At 65.2% G+C, this 16,986-nt stretch overlaps 2 protein-coding genes across 4 annotated transcripts in view; one reads left to right on the top strand and one right to left on the bottom strand.

Annotated features, from left to right (window-relative positions):
• The window catches only part of TMEM175 (transmembrane protein 175), a 29,723-nt gene extending 25,118 nt beyond the window's left edge, over positions 1-4,605 (top strand). For all 3 annotated transcript variants that reach the window (XM_043573223.1, XM_043573225.1, XM_043573227.1), the window contains 3 exons: positions 1,131-1,209; positions 1,359-1,494; positions 2,989-4,605. In XM_043573223.1, coding sequence (XP_043429158.1) covers positions 1,131-1,209; positions 1,359-1,494; positions 2,989-3,643 — 870 coding nt within the window. In that variant the 3' untranslated portion in view covers positions 3,644-4,605. The remainder of the gene's footprint in view (positions 1-1,130; positions 1,210-1,358; positions 1,495-2,988) is intronic.
• Positions 3,993-16,986, bottom strand: DGKQ (diacylglycerol kinase theta). The gene is made up of 22 exons (XM_043573222.1): positions 16,596-16,986; positions 14,070-14,149; positions 13,253-13,352; positions 12,773-12,858; positions 12,556-12,681; positions 12,113-12,338; positions 11,872-11,972; positions 11,517-11,755; positions 11,334-11,424; positions 11,185-11,239; positions 11,005-11,066; positions 10,445-10,595; positions 9,994-10,032; positions 9,258-9,373; positions 7,502-7,653; positions 7,110-7,258; positions 6,833-7,011; positions 6,361-6,461; positions 6,050-6,196; positions 5,847-5,958; positions 5,617-5,769; positions 3,993-5,396 (listed from the first exon to the last, which is right to left on the bottom strand). The coding sequence occupies exons 1-22, from the start codon at positions 16,879-16,881 to the stop codon at positions 5,295-5,297; spliced, it is 2,853 nt and encodes a 950-aa protein (XP_043429157.1). The 5' UTR covers positions 16,882-16,986; the 3' UTR covers positions 3,993-5,294.

The following is a 16,986-nucleotide window of genomic DNA, read 5'->3' as shown; positions in this document are numbered from 1 at the left end:
GTGGGCTTACTGGATGGCAGGGGGAGGTGGGCGTGGGCTTACTGGGTCGCAGGGGGAGGTGAGCATGGGCTTACTGGATGGCAGGGGGAGGCGGGTGTGGGCTTACTGGGTCGCAGGGGGAGGCGGGCGTGGGCTTGCTGGATCACAGGGGGAGGCAGGCGTGGGCTTGCTGAATCACAGGGGGAGGCAGGCGTGGGCTTACTGGATGGCAAGGTGAGGCAGGCGTGGGCTTACTGGGTCGCAGGGGGAGGTAGGCGTGGGCTTGCTGGATCGCAGGGGGAGGCGGGCGTGGGCTTGCTGGATCGCAGGGGGAGGCGGGCGTGGGCTTACTGGATGGCAGGGGGAGGCGGGCGTGGGCTTACTGGGTCACAGGGGGAGGCGGGCGTGGGCTTACTGGGTCGCAGGGGGAGGCGGGCGTGGGCTTACTGGATGGCAGGCGGAGGCAGGCGTGGGCTTGCTGGGTCACGGGGCGGCGGGCGTGGGCTTACTGGATGGCAGGGGGAGGCGGGCCTGGGCTTGCTGGGTCGCAGGGGGCGGCAGGTGTGGGCTTACTGGGTCGCAGGGGGAGGCGGGCGTGGGCTTACCGGATCACAGGGGCTCCCTGTTTGATTTTGGGGGGACCTGCCACATTGTTTTCCATGGCGGCTGCACCAGTTTACGTCCCCACCGACAGCGCGGGCTCCCAGTTTCCCCACACCCTCGCCAAGGCCCGTGGACCCGCTTTTCTGAGGGCCGTCTTCCCCCGGGGTGTGACGTGGGGTCTCCTGGTTCCGCTCTGCATTTCCCTGAGGCTCGGTGACGCCGAGCACCTTTCCGTTCGCGGGTCGGCCACGGCGTCTTCTTTGGAGAAATGTCTGCTCCAGCCCTTTTCCTTGGGTGTCGTCTCTGTGCCGTGGAGGCGAGGAGTTTCCACCTGCGCTGGGCGCCAGGTCCTCCTCTGCCACGCGGGCTGCCGTGTGCTCTCCCGTTGTGTGAGAAGTGCTCTTGGATGCACGCACGGCTTTCAGCCTGATGAGGTATAATTCACCTGTTTCTTAGGTTGCGGGTGCTGCCATCCCTTTGGAGCGGGTGGCTTCTGGGTGGGATTTCTGGTGCAGCGTCACCTCCTGACATGTCTGTGTCTCATACAGTCGTACCTGCTGATGGCGACGGTCATCTTCCTCCCCTACGTCAGCAAGGCCTGCAGCTGGTGCAAGGGCAGGCTTGTGGGTAGGTGTGCGGGCAGGCTGGTGTGTGGGGCCTCGGCACTGCTCCCCAAGGCCTGTGGAGCATGGGAAGGGCCCAGGCGCCCGTGACGGCCAGGCATCCCTGCAGAGTCCCCTCCCCTGGCCAGCTCCTCCCTCCTGGCACATCCACAGGCCCCCAAGAGCCCCCAGCTCACAGTGTGGAGTTCTTCACATTTGACCTGCATGAGCCTCTCAGCAAGGAGCGGGTGGAGGCCTTCAGCGACGGGGTCTATGCCATCGTGGCCACACTCCTCATCCTGGACATCTGGTAAGGACCCAGGTCTGAGGAGGGGGTCCGTGGCATGCCTGTCTAGAGGGTCTCTCTTCATCCAGCCCTACGCAGGCGGGTGCTGCGGCCTCCCGCTGCCACCCTCCCTGTGGAACGAGTCCCACCCTGGCCGGAGCCCCCTCCAGAACTCAGGGTCTCCGTGGGAGAGCACGGGTGGAGGCAGGGAGCACCAGGGCCACACGCAGGACTCCTCATGTCACTCCTCCCTTCCCCAAGCTGGCAGATTGGGGGCAGGCGGGCTCCCCCCACCTCCATTCTCTCCTCCCCCTTTGGCTCCACCCCCAGGCCAACCGCCCCTTCCCCTGCCATCCCCCATCCCCCATGCCAGTCCTCCCCCCACCCCTGTCCCCTGTGCCCACCCCCGGGGCTCCTCCCCCCGCACCCTCTGTTCTCATTTTTCCCTTCACTGTGCTCCACCTGATCTGCCTCTTCATTCTGTCAAAGTTCGAATTTTCGTTCCTGCATTTTTGTGTTTTGTCTGCTCCCCCCCCCCCCCGGAAATTTTTCATTCTCTTTTAGACCCTTTTGTTTCTTTGGCCTTATTTCAATACATCCTTATTTTGTTGGACGTGTTACAACACTGTGATTTTACATTTTGTATCTGGTAAACTCTTCATTTTCCTCATCCTCTCTTGATAGCTTTTTCCTACTGTAACTCGTGAATTTTTTAGAAATAGGGAGCAAGTGTTCACTGGTAATCAATCTCCGAGGCCTAGACCTCAGGTTCCAGAATGATGTGGCTTTGCTCCTGCCCTGTGGCCAGGGCCATGCTAGCCCCAGTTCCCTTGCTGAGTGGAGGCACGGGCCGGCTGAGGCTGGGGGCCCAGGGGGCTGTGTTCCTTCCTCCACTCAAAGCCACCGTCCCAAGGACCTGGGGCAGTACCCCTGGCTCTGTCTCTTGCCCCTACCTGCAGATCCTGCAGCTCCCTCCAAACCCCCAAACACACTTGTAGCTTCCCACTGTGAGGGCGGCAGGTTCTCTGGGCTGTGCGATTGGGGACATCTGTGGAGGGGAGAATCCTGAGACATGCCTTACAGTTACTCCTTACAATAAAGTGCAGCCCAGATCTGAGAGCCATAGAGGCTAACTGCCCCCCCCCCTCAGATCTGCGGGACTGCTGCCCGAGTTGATTGGACGGCCACAGGAGAATGGACAGACCTCACGAGCACCCACCTGTGGAGGCCAGGGGGGGCTGTAGGCTTGGGACCAGGGCTGCTCACCAGCCCGGGGCTGTCAGCAAAGTGCAGGCTGGAGTTAAATTTGAACTTCAGATGAACGTGTAATTGCTTAGTATACTAAGTGTGCATGTAGGATACAACAAAAGCTGTCTGTGCCCTTTAAGTGAAATTCAAGTGTGCCTGGGAGCTAGGTGTAGCCCGCCCGACGGGGCTCGGGATGGGGTGGGGGCTGTAGCCCGGACCCGACGCCCTGCGTTGAGGCTGTTATAAATGCTGTGTGTTGACCATCCTCAGCGAGGACAACATCCCGGACTCCAAGGACGTGAAGGAGAAGTTCCACGGCAGCCTGGTGGCGGCACTGAGCGTGTACGGGCCACATTTCCTGGCGTATTTTGGCTCCTTCGCCACGGTGGGCCTGCTCTGGTTTGCCCACCACTCGCTCTTCCTGCACATCCGCAAAGCCACGCAGTCCATGGGGCTGCTCAACACACTGTCGCTGGCCTTTGTGGGCGGCCTCCCGCTGGCCTACCAGCAGACCTCGGCCTTCGCCCAGCAGCCCCACGACGAGCTCGAGAGCGTGCGCGTCAGCTGCGCCATCATCTTCTTCGCCAGCATCTTCCAGTTTGCCATCTGGACCACGGCCTTGCTGCGCGAGGAGGAGACGCTGCAGCCCTCGGCACGGTTCGGGGGCCGGGAGCACGCGTTCATGTTCGCCAAGCTCGCGCTGTACCCCTGCGCCAGCCTGCTGGCCTTCGCCTCCACCTGCTTCCTCAGCAGGTTCAGCACAGCCATCTTCCACCTCACACAGATCGCCGTGCCGTTCAGCTTCCTGCTGCTGCGTCTCCTCGTGCGCCTGGCCCTGGCCCTGCTGCGGGCCCTGCGGGGCCTCCCCCTGCCGGCACCAGGGGGCCAGGACGACGCGCGGTCCCCGCTCCTCCCGTCTCCCTAGTAAGTTCCACGTTCTCCCTGCCCCAGCCTGCAGCCGGCCCACCGGGGCTTTATTTTCATCGTCCTCTTCTGGCGCCCTCGGGAGGGTTTCCACTTGGCAGAGTCTGGCAGCAAGTTCGCTCCGTATTGTGCGCGCCTGTGCCCGTTTCGGTCCTAGGCCCGCGTTCTCCGTCAAGCCGACCCACACGGACGCTGGTAGTCGGCTGGCTCCAGGGGCAGCTGGGGGACCACAGCCTCAGCCCTGGAGGGGGCGTGGGTCCCCACCCTGGCCACCCTCCTGCAGGCAGAGCTCCCTGGCAGCTGCTGGGCAGCCCACCCTGGTCACTAGGCACAGAAAACACAAGAGCAGGTCAGCAACGCCCAGACTGTATTTATCCTGGGTATAAATTATGATTACATTCAGGTAGTGACAGGTACACACAGGCCCTTGGTGCCAGGCCCACACTGCCCCATTTGGGCACACAGACGCACTTAAATACAGAAGGACGGACTCACCCTGACCACCACATACAACCGCAGACCAAAACCAACACCAAGGCCTGCAAAGCAAAATAATCACACCAACAGGGACACAACACACGGCTGTGTGCTGGAGGCACATGACACGAATGTTCCGCTACAAACGGCCACTACAGTGCATTTGTGCAGTTTTGGCAGAAGCTTGGGGGACGTGGCTGGCAGGGCCGAGCCAGGACAAGAGGGACAGAGGGGGTTCATGGGCCTTCCTGGAGGACTCAGGAGACACTCCTCCTGGGGCCAGAGGCCGGACTCCACGGGCCGTCTGAACTCTGCTTGGTGGAAGAACGCCGCAGTGGTCTGCCCGGCAGGCCTGCCCCACGCCCCCCCTGCCACGTCTCTGCCGCCACGAGCAGCAGCAAGGGGACCCACGAGCCCAGTCAGCTGAACAGATACTGGGACTGATTGTTGACAAACAGGTGATTAAAGCTGGCTCTTCCCACTTCATGCTTTGTAAACTTTCTCTGGGTCTCCCGGCCCAGGCCTGCCTGGATGTGCTTCCGGTCCCTTGCAGGCACGTTCTGCCCCACCCCTGTGAGGGCCCAGCTCCCCTGCTCTGCTGCTTCCTGGGCACCACACCACCATCTTCAGGCTGTTGGCCAAGCCCATCTGGTCTCAGGGCCCTCTCTGGAGGTGCAGCCCAAGCAGCTCATACAGTGATGGGGCCAGGAGACAAGGCACCTTCCCCAAGACATAGCAGGGGCCCCTGCCCAGCCCTCGGTGGCCAGGGCATCCCAGGTCTGTACCGGGTGCACCCAGGACCCACAGAGCTGGCTGTCCTATAGGAGCATCCAGGGAGATGGCTTGAGATTCAGTGCTGCCCACCTCAACAGGCTCGGGGCGGGGCGGGGGGGGGGGGCGGCGGCAGTGAATGCAAAGGGAGAAGTGCCTGTGCTACCCAGGGTGGTGATGGTGGCCTGGACCCCAAGAGGCGAGAGCATTGGCCAGCCAAAGCCCCGCGCCCACCCTGTCACTGGACCAGAGGCCAGGGGAGGAAACACCTGCCACCCACCCAGCAGCTTCCACGTGTCACAGGGATGAGGGGGAGACACCCCACAGTCAGAGCTATGGGCAAGTCCATCCGTGGCTGGCTGGCTGGCTGCTGCTGGATACACAGACCGTTCCAGGGCTCTCTGCTACTTGGGGTCCCCTTCGGGGACAGGCACCCCATCTGCTCGGGCATCCTTGGGGGTCCCAGCCTTCCTGGGTTTCTGCTTGGTCTTCCTGAGCATGTGGACCTGTCCCAGGACCAGTCAGGACAAAGGGCTGGGTGATACTGCAGGCGCTATCTCAGCCCGCTTCCCGATAGCTTCGGTCTGTTGAGCCCAGGGGGCCTCAGCGTGCAGGCCTCCCGGTGTTCCGGGACAACTGGCTGCTGCAGCAGGCACTCGGTTGGCCACGGCCTTCCAGCACCACACCCGCCTGCTCAGGCCCCGCCCAGCCCACCCCGGTCCCTACCTTCGGCCCCGCAGCTGAGATGATCATGTGCCCCGGAGCCTGGATCCAGGGCTCGCCGTCTACCTGCACGGGCGTGGCCTTCAGGAGAGTCACCCGGAAGTAGGAGCCCTGGGCGATGCGGATGCCCGAGCGCAGCCCGCCCTGGACCTGGCCCTGGGAGAGGAGAGGGCCGCCTGGGCTCAGCGGCCCGAGGGGCCACACCGGGGCCCACCCGGCCTGCCCGCACTCACCATGTGCATGACGCCCGTCACCCCCACCACCTCCAGCAGCCCGTCATCCATGCGCGGCTTCTCGAACCTCGAGTCGCTGTCCGAGCCCCACAGATCGGCCCCCGAGCCCCAGCTGCACCGAGGGAAGGGTGCACAGGTAAGAGGGGCGGGGCCGCGCGAGGGCCTGGAGCCCCACCTGCGGCCAGAGCCCCAGCCACTGGCACCTGGGGATGTTGATGAAGATGAGACCCTCGATGCTGGGCAGCTCCACCTCCCGCTGCTCCACCTGGAGCCGAATCTCCCTGTGTAAGCCGCGTGAGTGGCTGATCTTCTGCAGCCCGACCCGCACGTACACGCCCTTGTTGTGGAGCCTGCGGGGGTGCGCACCTGTCAAGGCAGCGCCCTCGCCCTGCCCAAAACGGCCCCCAGGTTCCAGCCCCTACCCGCCAGTTCCCGCTGGCCAACCCCAGGAAGGGTGCCGTCGCCAGGGGGCGGCCCAGACCAGTCCCGGCCCCCCTCCTTGCCCCTCCAGCACCTGCTGGTGAACTTGCCAGGCTCCTCCTCCCGTGCGTGGTGGAAGTCCAGGCTTAGCTCTGCGTCGATGCCAATGCCGCAGTAGTTACTCATCTGCACAATCTGGGGACAAGACAGTCTCGCGTGGCCCTGGTCAGCCCCCACTGGCTGCTCTCCACCTTCCCCCAGCTGGGTCCAGCCTCCTCGTCTCCAACCCAACTCTGTCCCTGTTGTTAGGGCTGCTTCTGTCCAGTGACTGCCCTGCCCGGTGACCACCAGCACCTAGGAGGAGGTAGGCATGGCACGTGGTGCCCACGAGGATCACAGCTGGCCTGGGATGTCCCCAACAAGTCACTGCTCTGACAGGGCCTCAGCTTTCCCAGTAACCGGGATGGCACTCGCACCTACCCCAGGTGGTGGCAGGGACGGGCATGAACCTCCCAGCCTGCAGGGGGCCCAACGGATGCTACACTCTCACCAGGGCACACGGATACCTTGGGAGGCTCCACATCTGCCATGCTGTTCTCTGCACCTCCAGCCTCCTGAGCATCCAGCAGGATGGTCCAGCGGTCCATAAGCACGGCATCAGCTTCGTCCACCGACACCAACACGGAGAACGGGTCCTCCCCACTGTAGCCCGCTCCCCAGCGGAGGACCCGGCCAAGGTCATTCCCTGGGACACAGGCAAGAGAAGACTGACTCTCCACACCCACCTACCCACCACCACCCCCAGGCCTTGACTGAAGCATGGGATGTGCTGGCCGAGCCCACCTGTGCCCAGGGGCAGGATGGCCACAGAAGGCTCTGGGCAGGCCAGATGGCGCCGCGTCTCCTCCAGGGCAGCGAGCACCCAACCCACAGTGCCATCCCCACCGCATACCAGCACCCGGAAGCAGGGCACCTGGGAGAACACGTGGAACCTGGCAACAGGGAAACAAGAGGTGCTCTTGCAGCCATTCCTATGCAGGTGCACAGCTGGTGGGAGCAGGAAGTGGAGACCCGGGGGCAGAAGGGGGCTGCAGTTCATCCCCCACACACGATGGCCTGGAGGGTTCTGACACGGAACCCCAACCTGTTCCCTTTGGCCTCTCAACGGGTGTGTGCAGGCACCCCTCCCGGAGCTTGCCAGACTGAGCAGCGCAGCGGGGGACCACTAGACTCACCCAGGAAGAGGCCCCCCATTGGTCAGCTCAAAGACCTGGTGAGGGTTCAGCAGCTTCCGGAAACTGCAGAGCAGGTCGCGGCCCTTGAGGCCTCCACTCTTGGGGTTCACAAACACGAGGAGGGGGCAGCAGTCTGGGGGCAGGTTCGTGTGCTGACAGATGGGGCGCTGGGTTAGGGCAGGTTCCCAAGGCCACCCCACGAAGGCAGTGCCTGGTGTCCCCCATGGCACTGTCCGGGCAGTGACAGTCCTCCAACCTGGGGCCAGCCCCCTCCCAAGGAAGGCGCACAGAGGTCCAGGAGGCCACACGGCCACTCCCACCTTGCCGCTGACTGCTCAGGGCACCCCGTGCGGCAGAGGCACCCATAGTCGCTGGCCAGCAGAACAGAGATGACGCCCGCCAGCCTGGAGCTCTGAGCACAAAGGCGGCGCCACGCCAACTGTGACACTTGTCCCCAGACCATGCCCGCTGCCTGATCCACGTAGCCCAGAGGCCCAGCCTGGACCCCCACGTGGGACTCTATCTGCCCCCCCGGAGCCATGAGGCGCACACCCCAGGAGGAATGCAGCTCCCAGGGCCCCCACCGACCCACACGGCAGCCAAGAGCAGCAGCCGGGTTCACAGAGTGGCCCCGTGCCTCCCAGTGTGGGAGTCCACCTCCCAACAAACCACCCTCAAAATACAGTGTCTGGAGACAGTGGTGGGGGGCTGAGGTCCCCATGATGGGGAGGATAGGGGGGCTGAGGTCCCCACAATGGGGAATATGGGGGGCTAGGGTCCCCACAACGGGGAGGATGAAGGGCTAGGGTCCCCACGATGGGGAGGATGAGGGGGCTAGGGTCCCGACAGTGGCGAGGATGGTGAGGGCACTGGGGTCCCTGCAGTGGGTCTGGGGTCCCCACAGTGGGAGGTCCTGGGTAACAGGCACAGGATTGGCCATGGCTGAAGGCCAGGACATACTTGGAGTGACCCACAGGGCAGAGCTGCTCGGTCACCCCTCACCCGCTCACCCAAAGCAGGCAGCTGCCGGGAGGCAGAAGGTGTGTCGGCATTTCCCGCCTGGCTGACAGCTGTCAGAGACCCTGACCTGCACACGCTGCACCCTCGTCAGGACAGTGGGACAGCACCGGGTTCCGACCCAGCTCAGGGTAGGAGAGGGCAGCCAGGACCAGTCACCCACCCGGTCACAGACACCGAAGTCACTCTGCCCTAATTCTGCTTCACCGGGTCAGGGGTCAGGAGTTAGGGCTCAGGGACAGAGCAGCCACAAACCTCTGGTGGGATCCTGGGGACCAGCAGGGCTGTGGACCAGAGGGTACTGCAAAGGCACAGAGCGTAGGGCGGGACCTGGGGCTCCGGCCCCTCACCCTGCCCTGCCCTGCGTGATGCCCACCCTGGCCCTGCACTCACCCCCAGCTCGCTCTTCTGGACACAGCCTCCAAAGTCAGGGAGCCCCACCTACTGGCCGGAGGTGGCCCAGGGTGATGGCAGGGGTCCGCAGGCCTCCCAAGCAGGGGGTATGGGGCCAGGGCCCAGTGACCCCACAGAAGGCAAGGGCCTGGCAGGGTGTCTGCACACACACAGCCTTTGGGAGGCAGCCGCCAAAGGCGCTGCGTCCTGTGGTCCTCACGCAGGCCTCTCACCCTTGGACCTCAGGCTCCTCCCTTGGTGTGAATTTGGCCACCACCCTGCATGATGGACAAACCGGTGGTGGGAGCCACGCCTCCCCAGGTGTCCCCCCAGAGCACCCACTCACCAACACATCTGGAAGCACCAGGGCAGTGAGCGGCCGGCCATGCACAGCCGTGTCCCTGACCAACATGTACAGTCGCTCCGCCTCTGCAAAGCAGGTCACGTCCAGCACCACTGCACCTGTAGCAGATGCACTGTAAGCTCAGGCCAGAGCCTCACCTTATCCCGCAGCCAGAAGGGACCCTGGCTGTGCCATCTGATGGCATCCACATGACCAGGACCACCTTTCTGTGGAGCCTTTAAAGACGGCGAGGCTCAGAGACAGGACGTAGTAGGTGGGTGCAGGTAAGGCCACCAGGAGGTGGGATGGAGTGGCTGGGGACACTCTGATCCCTGGCCCACTGAGCCTGCTGGGACCTGTGGTTTGGGGCGGGGGGGGGGGGGCACCCGCAAGAATGGAGAACAATGATACTACTACTGAGGGCACACAGAAGGGACATGGGGCTCGTGGTAATGAATCCTCCCACTTTTGGGTAGATTTGAAGTTTCCATAAAAGAAGGTGCAAACCAAAGGGCAGAACAGGTTTTGGAGAATACGTTCTCTGCACATCAGTCACGTTTTAGCTAAAGTGTTACAGCCCTGAGGCAGAGAAAAAAACAAACACCCTTGCCCATGGTTCCCCAAGAAAAAGGTCAGGTTCTAAACAAAGCGAAACACAAAAACGAGGACAGGCCTTTCCATCTAACTCTAGGGAATGACCTTTGGCCAAGTCTGGCCACGGCTCACGGAGGCGGCTCACCTTGGGAGGAGTAGACGTGGCTCACAGACACCAGTCCAGCTGCAAAGACAGGCTGTCATCAGGGGAGAGCCCTGCCCCCCGGGGTGCATCCGCCCCCCCCCCCGGGCACGTCCACCTCAGCACGGCCACCCCAGGCAGCCCCACCCTGCCCCTCAGGCCAATGCTGCTGCCACTTCGCTCGCAGGCAGGTTCCCAGTGAGTCCCTCCCCAAGTCAGAGCCAAGGGCAGAAAAGGCAGAGGCTGGAGCTCAGGAGTCTCAGAAACTCCTTGGCAGAGGTAAGCAGTCTGGGCCCTCGAGGTGAGACCAGAGGCCCACTGAATGGGAATCAGCTCGGCGAACGCTCAGACAGCAAGTGGCAGGGGAGGGGGGGCATAGCAGCCCCCACGGCCTGCTCTCTGAACCCCTGTTTGCCAGCAGCCAGTAGCCCCAGGTCAGGCCGGGCAGTCACACCTTTGGTGGCCACAGCCTCGTCCAGTAGGCTGCCATACTCCTGGGCAGACAGGCCAGGAGGCAGGCCACCAACAAACAGGCGGACGTGCGGGGCCACAGCTCTGCTCTCAGCCACGTAGAACCGCATCTGGTTCATCTGCCGTAGGGACGTCTGCAGGAAGGGGGCGGGACGCTGAGCCGGAGCACAAGGGGACAGCACCAGCGCCCAGCCCCTCCACCCCCCTCATCCAGGAAAGGGGCCCTTGAAAAGATCCCACAGGATAAACAGAAAAGGAAAGGAAGAACACACAGGCTTCCTTCCTTGGGACAAGCCACTCAACTCCCCCGGGGGAGGGGGGGTGGAGGAGGGGGAAGAGGGCAGGGTCTGTGGCTCTAAGCCCCACCTTCCAGAACAGGTGACATTAGGATGCGGACAGACCCACCAGGCCCGGGGCGGGGGGGGGGGGTGGCACTGCCAGCCAGGAGGGACATGGTGTCCTGGGGGCAGACCCTCACTATGAGGTAGAGGCCACGGCCAAAGCCTGGCAGCTCCTTGGGGACCAGCATTCACCCCCAATGACCTGCCGGATGTCACGAAGCCGGTGGAGCAAGGGCTCTTCATCCGCCAGCACCGTCCGCTGGACTGCAAGGGTGAGAGGCGAGGCCTGTGAGCACCAGGCACCAGGCCCACCTCTGCGAACAGGCCTTGGGGCGCCGAATGGCCGGTCGGTGGAGACAGCGACGACAGGCCGATCACTCACCTTGCCTGCTACCCATGAGCACCTCCACCAGCTGGAAGCTCTCAGGACCCTCGGCCTGTTGGGGGGAGGGGGGGCAGAGTTTGGGGGCCTCAGGCCTGGACCGCCCACTCCCCCAGGACACTCACACGGGGCAGCCGGCCCGCACGCACCTGGCGCCCGAGCAGCGGCAGGACCTCCTGCACCACAGTCCGGGCGGTGCTCTGTGCGGTCACGCGGATGGACACGTAGGCCACACCCACCCTGCAGGGAACAAGCTCAGGAGCCTGGGTCCCACGGCCCCCACCCCTCCCAGCTCCCGCTGGCGGACCCTGGGCCTCGGGCCTGGGTCTCACTTGAGCCAGGCAGGGTAGATCTTCAGGACCTCCTGGGTGCGGGGCAGAGCACGGATGATGCAGGCCTCGGGCACGGCCTCTCGGGCCCCCGGGCCCCGGCCGCCCTCCTCCTCTGCAACCCCACCGCTCCAGGGTCTTCCCCGCGCCCCAGTGTCAGCGTCGTGCACAGGCTGGGGGAGCGCCTGCAGCTCAAAGTCCCGAGGGTCCTCGGCGACGTAGTAAGCCCGCAGCGCTGCCTCCTGCGGGGGAGGGGGGGGGGGCAGATGTGGACACGAGCCAGGGCGTGTGCCCAGAAGCACTCCTGGGAAGGGGCCCTGCTGCGGCCGCTGGGGGGGGGGGGGGGGGGGGCTCTTACCAGCACCTCCTCGCTCCTGGCCAGGCGGGGGACAGTGATTACTCGAAAGTGGTTTCGCTGCAGGGCATCGTTCCCATCAAAGACCTTCAGCGTATGCTTGCCTGCGCCAGAGAGAAGTGCTTACGAGTCTCCGGAGTGCGGGACGGGATGGCAATGGGGCAGGACGGGGCTGGGCACAGGACAGGTGATGGCATGAGGTCGGGGGGGGGGGGGGGGCAGGCAGCAGCTAAGAGGCACTTACTGGACTCCGGTGGCAGCACCTCTCGGCCCAGGCTGGCGGGGGAGCTTCCTTCCGCGCCATCGTCCCCCTCACCTGGCTCGGGGGCCGGGCTCTCAGAGATGCGGAAGCAGTGCATCTTACTGAAGTTGCGGGACAGCAGGCGCACGCACGCGGGGGGCAGCACCATGGTGTGCAAGCGCCCAAACGTGCACTCGGGGGCGAGCGCGGTGGAGCAGACGGAGTGGGCCTGGGGGGCGGGGCGCGGACGGCCCTCAGCCATTCTGCGGGGGCCCGCGCTGGACACTCGGGCGGGCAGCGCCACCCTCGGACCAGACGGGTCCCCCGCCCCCAACCGAGTGCGAGGCAGACGGGCGAGGATGGAAAGGAGACACCCCCACATCCCCCAGAACCCGGCCCCACAGGCCCCGCCCACCGCACCCCTCAGGACCCCCGCCGCACCCCACCTGCACACCGCACCACTCGCAGCGCACGCCCGCCAGCACGTCGGAGGAGCCGCACGTCTTCCTGCACACCTCGCAGCGCGCACCCGAGGGCAGGTTCCCCTCCCGCCAGTGGTGGTGGTGTGTGTCCTGCAGAGGGGACCGTCAGTGGCTCGGCCGGCCCCCAGCTCACGCCCCCCGCCTGCCCCCAGGTTTGGGAGATCCGGCCCTGCACACTCACGTGGTCCCGGTGCCCGTCCCGGTGGCACTGGCGGCAGTCGCTGCAGGCGAAGGGCACACAGTCGGGGTGAACGTGCAGCTCACACACTGGGGGGTGGGCAGGGTTAAGGGCCTCTCGCCGCTCCCCACGGGCCCTGCCCCCTTCTGGCGAGCATCTCTGACAAGGCTGGATCCAGACCACATGCTCTGGATCCGCTTCCTTTAAGCTTCCTCACTGCTGGGCAGGGGCCGTACCCCCCCCACCCCCAGACGGCTGGAACCAGCGTGTCCTCCTATCTCCCTGCCTGGCCCCCTGCACCTGCCTTCCTGTGCAGGCAGCTCTAGTTTCCACGAACACCGCCCCCTCCCCCCCCCCACCATCAGTGCCCAGGACCCCGCCCCACCTCCTGCCCACCACCTCCACCAGCCACCTGGCCCAGGGGAGAACAGGAGCCTGGTGACCGGCTCAGTCGAGAGGGCAGCCAGGCAGGCTCCGCCGTACCTTCGCAGCGGAGGGCGGGTGCCTCCAGGCCCTTACGGCACACGGCGCAGAACTTGCGCTTGTAGAGCCCCCGCAGGCCGAAGCAGTGGGCCACAGGGACCTAGAGGGAGCAGAGCTCCACCTCAGCCTGGGGCCTGCCCGCCAGCACCCTCACCTCCAATCCAGGCCCCCAGGCCTAGACCTCTGCATCCCAGAGAGCCCCCATGGCCACCCACACCACCTGCCTGACCCCTGCAGTCCCCCCAGATCCGCCCCAGCCCCTCTGTGCCCCCCAGGGGTCCTGTTGGAACCCATTGCCCGGCATGCCCACCTCTCCGCTCCCCCCGTGGTCCTTGCAGGACCAAGCGTGGGCCGCTCCCAGCGGCCCCGAGGTCAGGCAGCCCCGTCTGCAGAGAGCAGCCCTGCTGGTCCGGCCCAGGCCTGATTCAGCTGTACTGCGCAGGAAGCCTGGGCCCTGGCTGCTTCCTCCAGGCCTGTTCCCCCGCCCCCATGATATATTTGGGGCAACTGGGATGAAGTGCATGCGAACAGAGGCCCACCAACAGGCAGGAGGAGCAGGGCCGGGTGCCAGGGACCTCAGGTGAGGGGCAGGGCGGAGGGTCACAGCCGGCGGGAAGTGAGGCCCGGCTGGTGCCCCGGGAGGGACTCGCGACAGGAATGCGGTCAGCATCCTCGGGGCCCAAACCAGCGCAAAGGAACAGTCCCACCCCATCCAACCAGCCAGCCTGCCTCCCGGCCCAGGACCCGCCACCCGCGGCCTCCCCAGGCCGCCACCCGCGCTCCCCGCAAGTCTGCTAGCCCACACACTCGTACGCACTCGGACCAGGCTGGGCGCCACGCTCGAACAGGGCGTCTTCACGTGCTTCAGGCACTTCTCGTGGGACATAAAGTTGCAGACTGTGGGATGAGAGCTGCGTGAGTCGGCCCCCGACCCACCGGGAATCGAGAGACCCCAGGGCCTGGCATGCAAAAGGGAGGCCTTGGCAAGCAGAACCACCGAGGGCCAGGGCAGTGCACCGACCTCAACGGGCCCACTCTGCCGGAGCTGAAGGGGGGTCGGTACGGGCTGAGTCACCGCAGCCCTGAACGATGGCGCAAGCAGGTCCCACCATCTCCACTGTCTCGGGGGCATGACAACAGCCTCACCCCCAGAAGCGCCATGGACACCCTGACCCTCTGCCCCACCCCACCTCTCATCCCCAGAGAGCCCAGAGCCGGGATGACGGCGTGTCTTAGAATCCTGAGAGTGGCCCCTGCCCCTTGCACCAGGCCAGCTCTCCTTCCAATCTGTGGGTCCTGAGGCGCAGGCAGGAGAGCGGGCGTCTCTGCACATCCCCCCAGACCAGCTTCACCAAGGACATCCTTCCCCCACCCCCAACTCTAAATATCCCTAACTCCCCTTCCCACCCGTCACGTGTCTGCTGAGACCAGAGCTAGCCCTGTGACGGGCCAGGAGCCCGAGGCAGGCGGGTGACCAGCCAAGCCACAGCTGCCCTTGCCCCTGCCCAGAGGCTCCAAAGGCAGTGAGTGCTCAGACCTGTGCTGTGCCCCCGAGGGCCACCCATCCTGGGGAGGCCGCGGAGGCCACTAAGACAGGAGGCCCAGAGAGCCCAGCCAGATTAAGGCCCGGAGATGGACAGGGTGAGGGGGCAGTGCAAGAGAAAGGGGCCTCTGGCACGCATGCAGCGGTGAGGGGGTGGGGCGGGGCTGGGCCCCCTGGGCTAGGACAGGATGGACAAGGTTGTTGGGGGCTGGGAAGTGAGCAGGTGGCAGAGGGACTCCCCAACACCACCTTTAGTGAAAAGTGTGACCACAGGGGCCATGAGACAACCCGTCCCACCCAATCCCCAGAAGGACGCAGACAAGGCCCCCCACGGGCCAGCAAGGGCAGCCCTCAGTCCCGGCTTCAGAAAAGCCACAGCAGGCTGGGGTCAGAGAGGAGTGGGGAGGCAGAGGCGGGGTGAGCACCCCAGCTGGCTTCCCCTCCGGGGCGCGCAGACCAGCTCTGTCCTGGGCTGGGCTGGGCAAGTGGCACCCAGCCCCCTCCTCTGGCCGGCAGAGATAGCACCTGATCACCCCACATCCCACATCCTGGGTGCTCCCTGGCAGGGGAGGAGGCTCTTCCTCCCACACCCTCATCTGGTCCCTCTGCTTACCCAAATTACCAGCCCGTTCTCCACAGAGGCGGGGAGAACGTCCACGCGGCTGCCCAGTGAAGGCTTCACATCGTCCCCAAGCCCCGCTTCTTTCCCCGAACTGCTTCACCCCTTATTCCCAGAGCCCCACTTATGAGAGGCCACAGCCATGAGGGGGACCCTGGGTCTAGCCTCAGACCTGGAGCTGACTCAGCTGCACATGCAGGTCTCCCACCTCAGCGAGTCTCTGGCATGGGAGAAGGTAGGGCGCTAAATGTCTCTGATATGAGAGAAACCAGCGGTGACTCCCCCCATGCCAGCTGGCCAGGCCACCTGGTGCAGCACTGGGGGATCAGGACAAACATGCCATTTTCTTTGGCAGAAGGCCCAGCCGCCTCCACCTGGTCGAGCCTTCTCTGTAAACCTTAAGTGGTCCCTCTGTCCCCAGAGCCAGAAGCCCCAGAAGCCTGTCTTCCTGAGTGGAGCAAAGGCTCTCCACCTGCCACTCTCCACACCGCTGGGCAGCTGTGGTCCTCGGGGCCCGCCCACCTGCCCTGCTGCGGGGAGCAGGACCCCGAGAGAACAGACCCTGGAAGCTTGCACCCTTGCTGCCCGAGAGTCAGAGGAGGGACGGCCGCCTCGCCCAGCCAGCCAGCTTGGCAGCTAGGTGGGAGTCCTGTTGGGGCATGCTGCCCTTGGCCCCCGTGGGCAGCAGTGTGTATGCAGGGCAAGAAAGGCCCAGCACTGAGGCACAGGAGCCAGTGGCCCAGATCAGCCCTGCCTGTCCACACTGCTGCCCTTGCTGCCCCAGCTGATGGCAGTGAGGAGCCCAGAGCAGCCCCACCTGCTCAGGGTGAACTGGCCTCATCCCCCAGTCACTGCACCTGCCCCACGTAGCCCACAGTGCTCTTCTCCCACTGAATCCCAACCCAAGTGAGAAAGCCCAGGGAGCACAATTTTCCTGAGACCCACAGCCCTGGGGAAGGGGCCGCGACCACCTGACACTCCCGAGCCCCTGGAACTGCCAGTCCTTATCACCTCCATGGAGAGGTTCTGGGGCCAGCACGATCCTGCCCCGTAGGGTAGGCGGCTCTGTCCAGAAGAGGCTATCGCTGGGAATACACTGGTCAGAGGTGAGGAGCCCATTCTGGGCCCGGGGCGGGGGGAGGAGGGGGACCGGGGTCTGTGATGGGGTCGCGGGCGCTCACCGTCGCACAGGAAGCCGGCCAACCCCCAGATGAAGTCGGAGCAGAGGTGGCAGAAGGTGGGCTTGGTTAGCGTCACCTTCCGGAAGCTGTGGCCAGTCGCGGCGGGGCCTGGGGGCCTGGCGCCCGCCCGCTCCGGGCCCGACCCCGACCCGGGTCCCGGCCCCGGCCCCGGCCCCGGCCGCGCGCGGCCTCTGCCGCCTAGCTCCGGGCTGGAGGCCGGGCTGCCCGGGCGCGGCGAGCTGCCGCCGAGCCAGGCGCGAGCCCGGGGCTCGGCCGCCGCCGCCATCCTTGCCCAGGGCGGCCCGACCCCCGGCGGCGGGCGAGAGCCGGGTCCGAGCTGCGGGCGAGAGGGGCCGCCACCTCCCCGCCGACCTCGCCGTCCGAGCCGGTC

This window comes from Prionailurus bengalensis, chromosome B1 (assembly GCF_016509475.1).
Source record: "Prionailurus bengalensis isolate Pbe53 chromosome B1, Fcat_Pben_1.1_paternal_pri, whole genome shotgun sequence".
Taxonomy (NCBI): domain Eukaryota; kingdom Metazoa; phylum Chordata; class Mammalia; order Carnivora; family Felidae; genus Prionailurus; species Prionailurus bengalensis.
The sequence above is the reverse complement of the archived record's forward strand: the minus strand, read 5'-3'. Positions and strand labels throughout refer to the sequence as shown.

Bases quoted from the DNA above. Each gene is read 5' to 3' on its own strand.
- DGKQ (XM_043573222.1), bottom strand. From the start codon at position 16,881: ATGGCGGCGGCGGCCGAGCCCCGGGCTCGCGCCTGGCTCGGCGGCAGC. The intron at 10,033-10,444 runs GTGTGACTGCCC...CTGTCTTTGCAG, and splicing joins CGAGGCTGTGGCCACCAAAG to CTGGACTGGTGTCTGTGAGC. The intron at 5,397-5,616 runs GTAGGGACCGGG...GTCCTGGGACAG, and splicing joins TCTCAGCTGCGGGGCCGAAG to GTCCACATGCTCAGGAAGAC.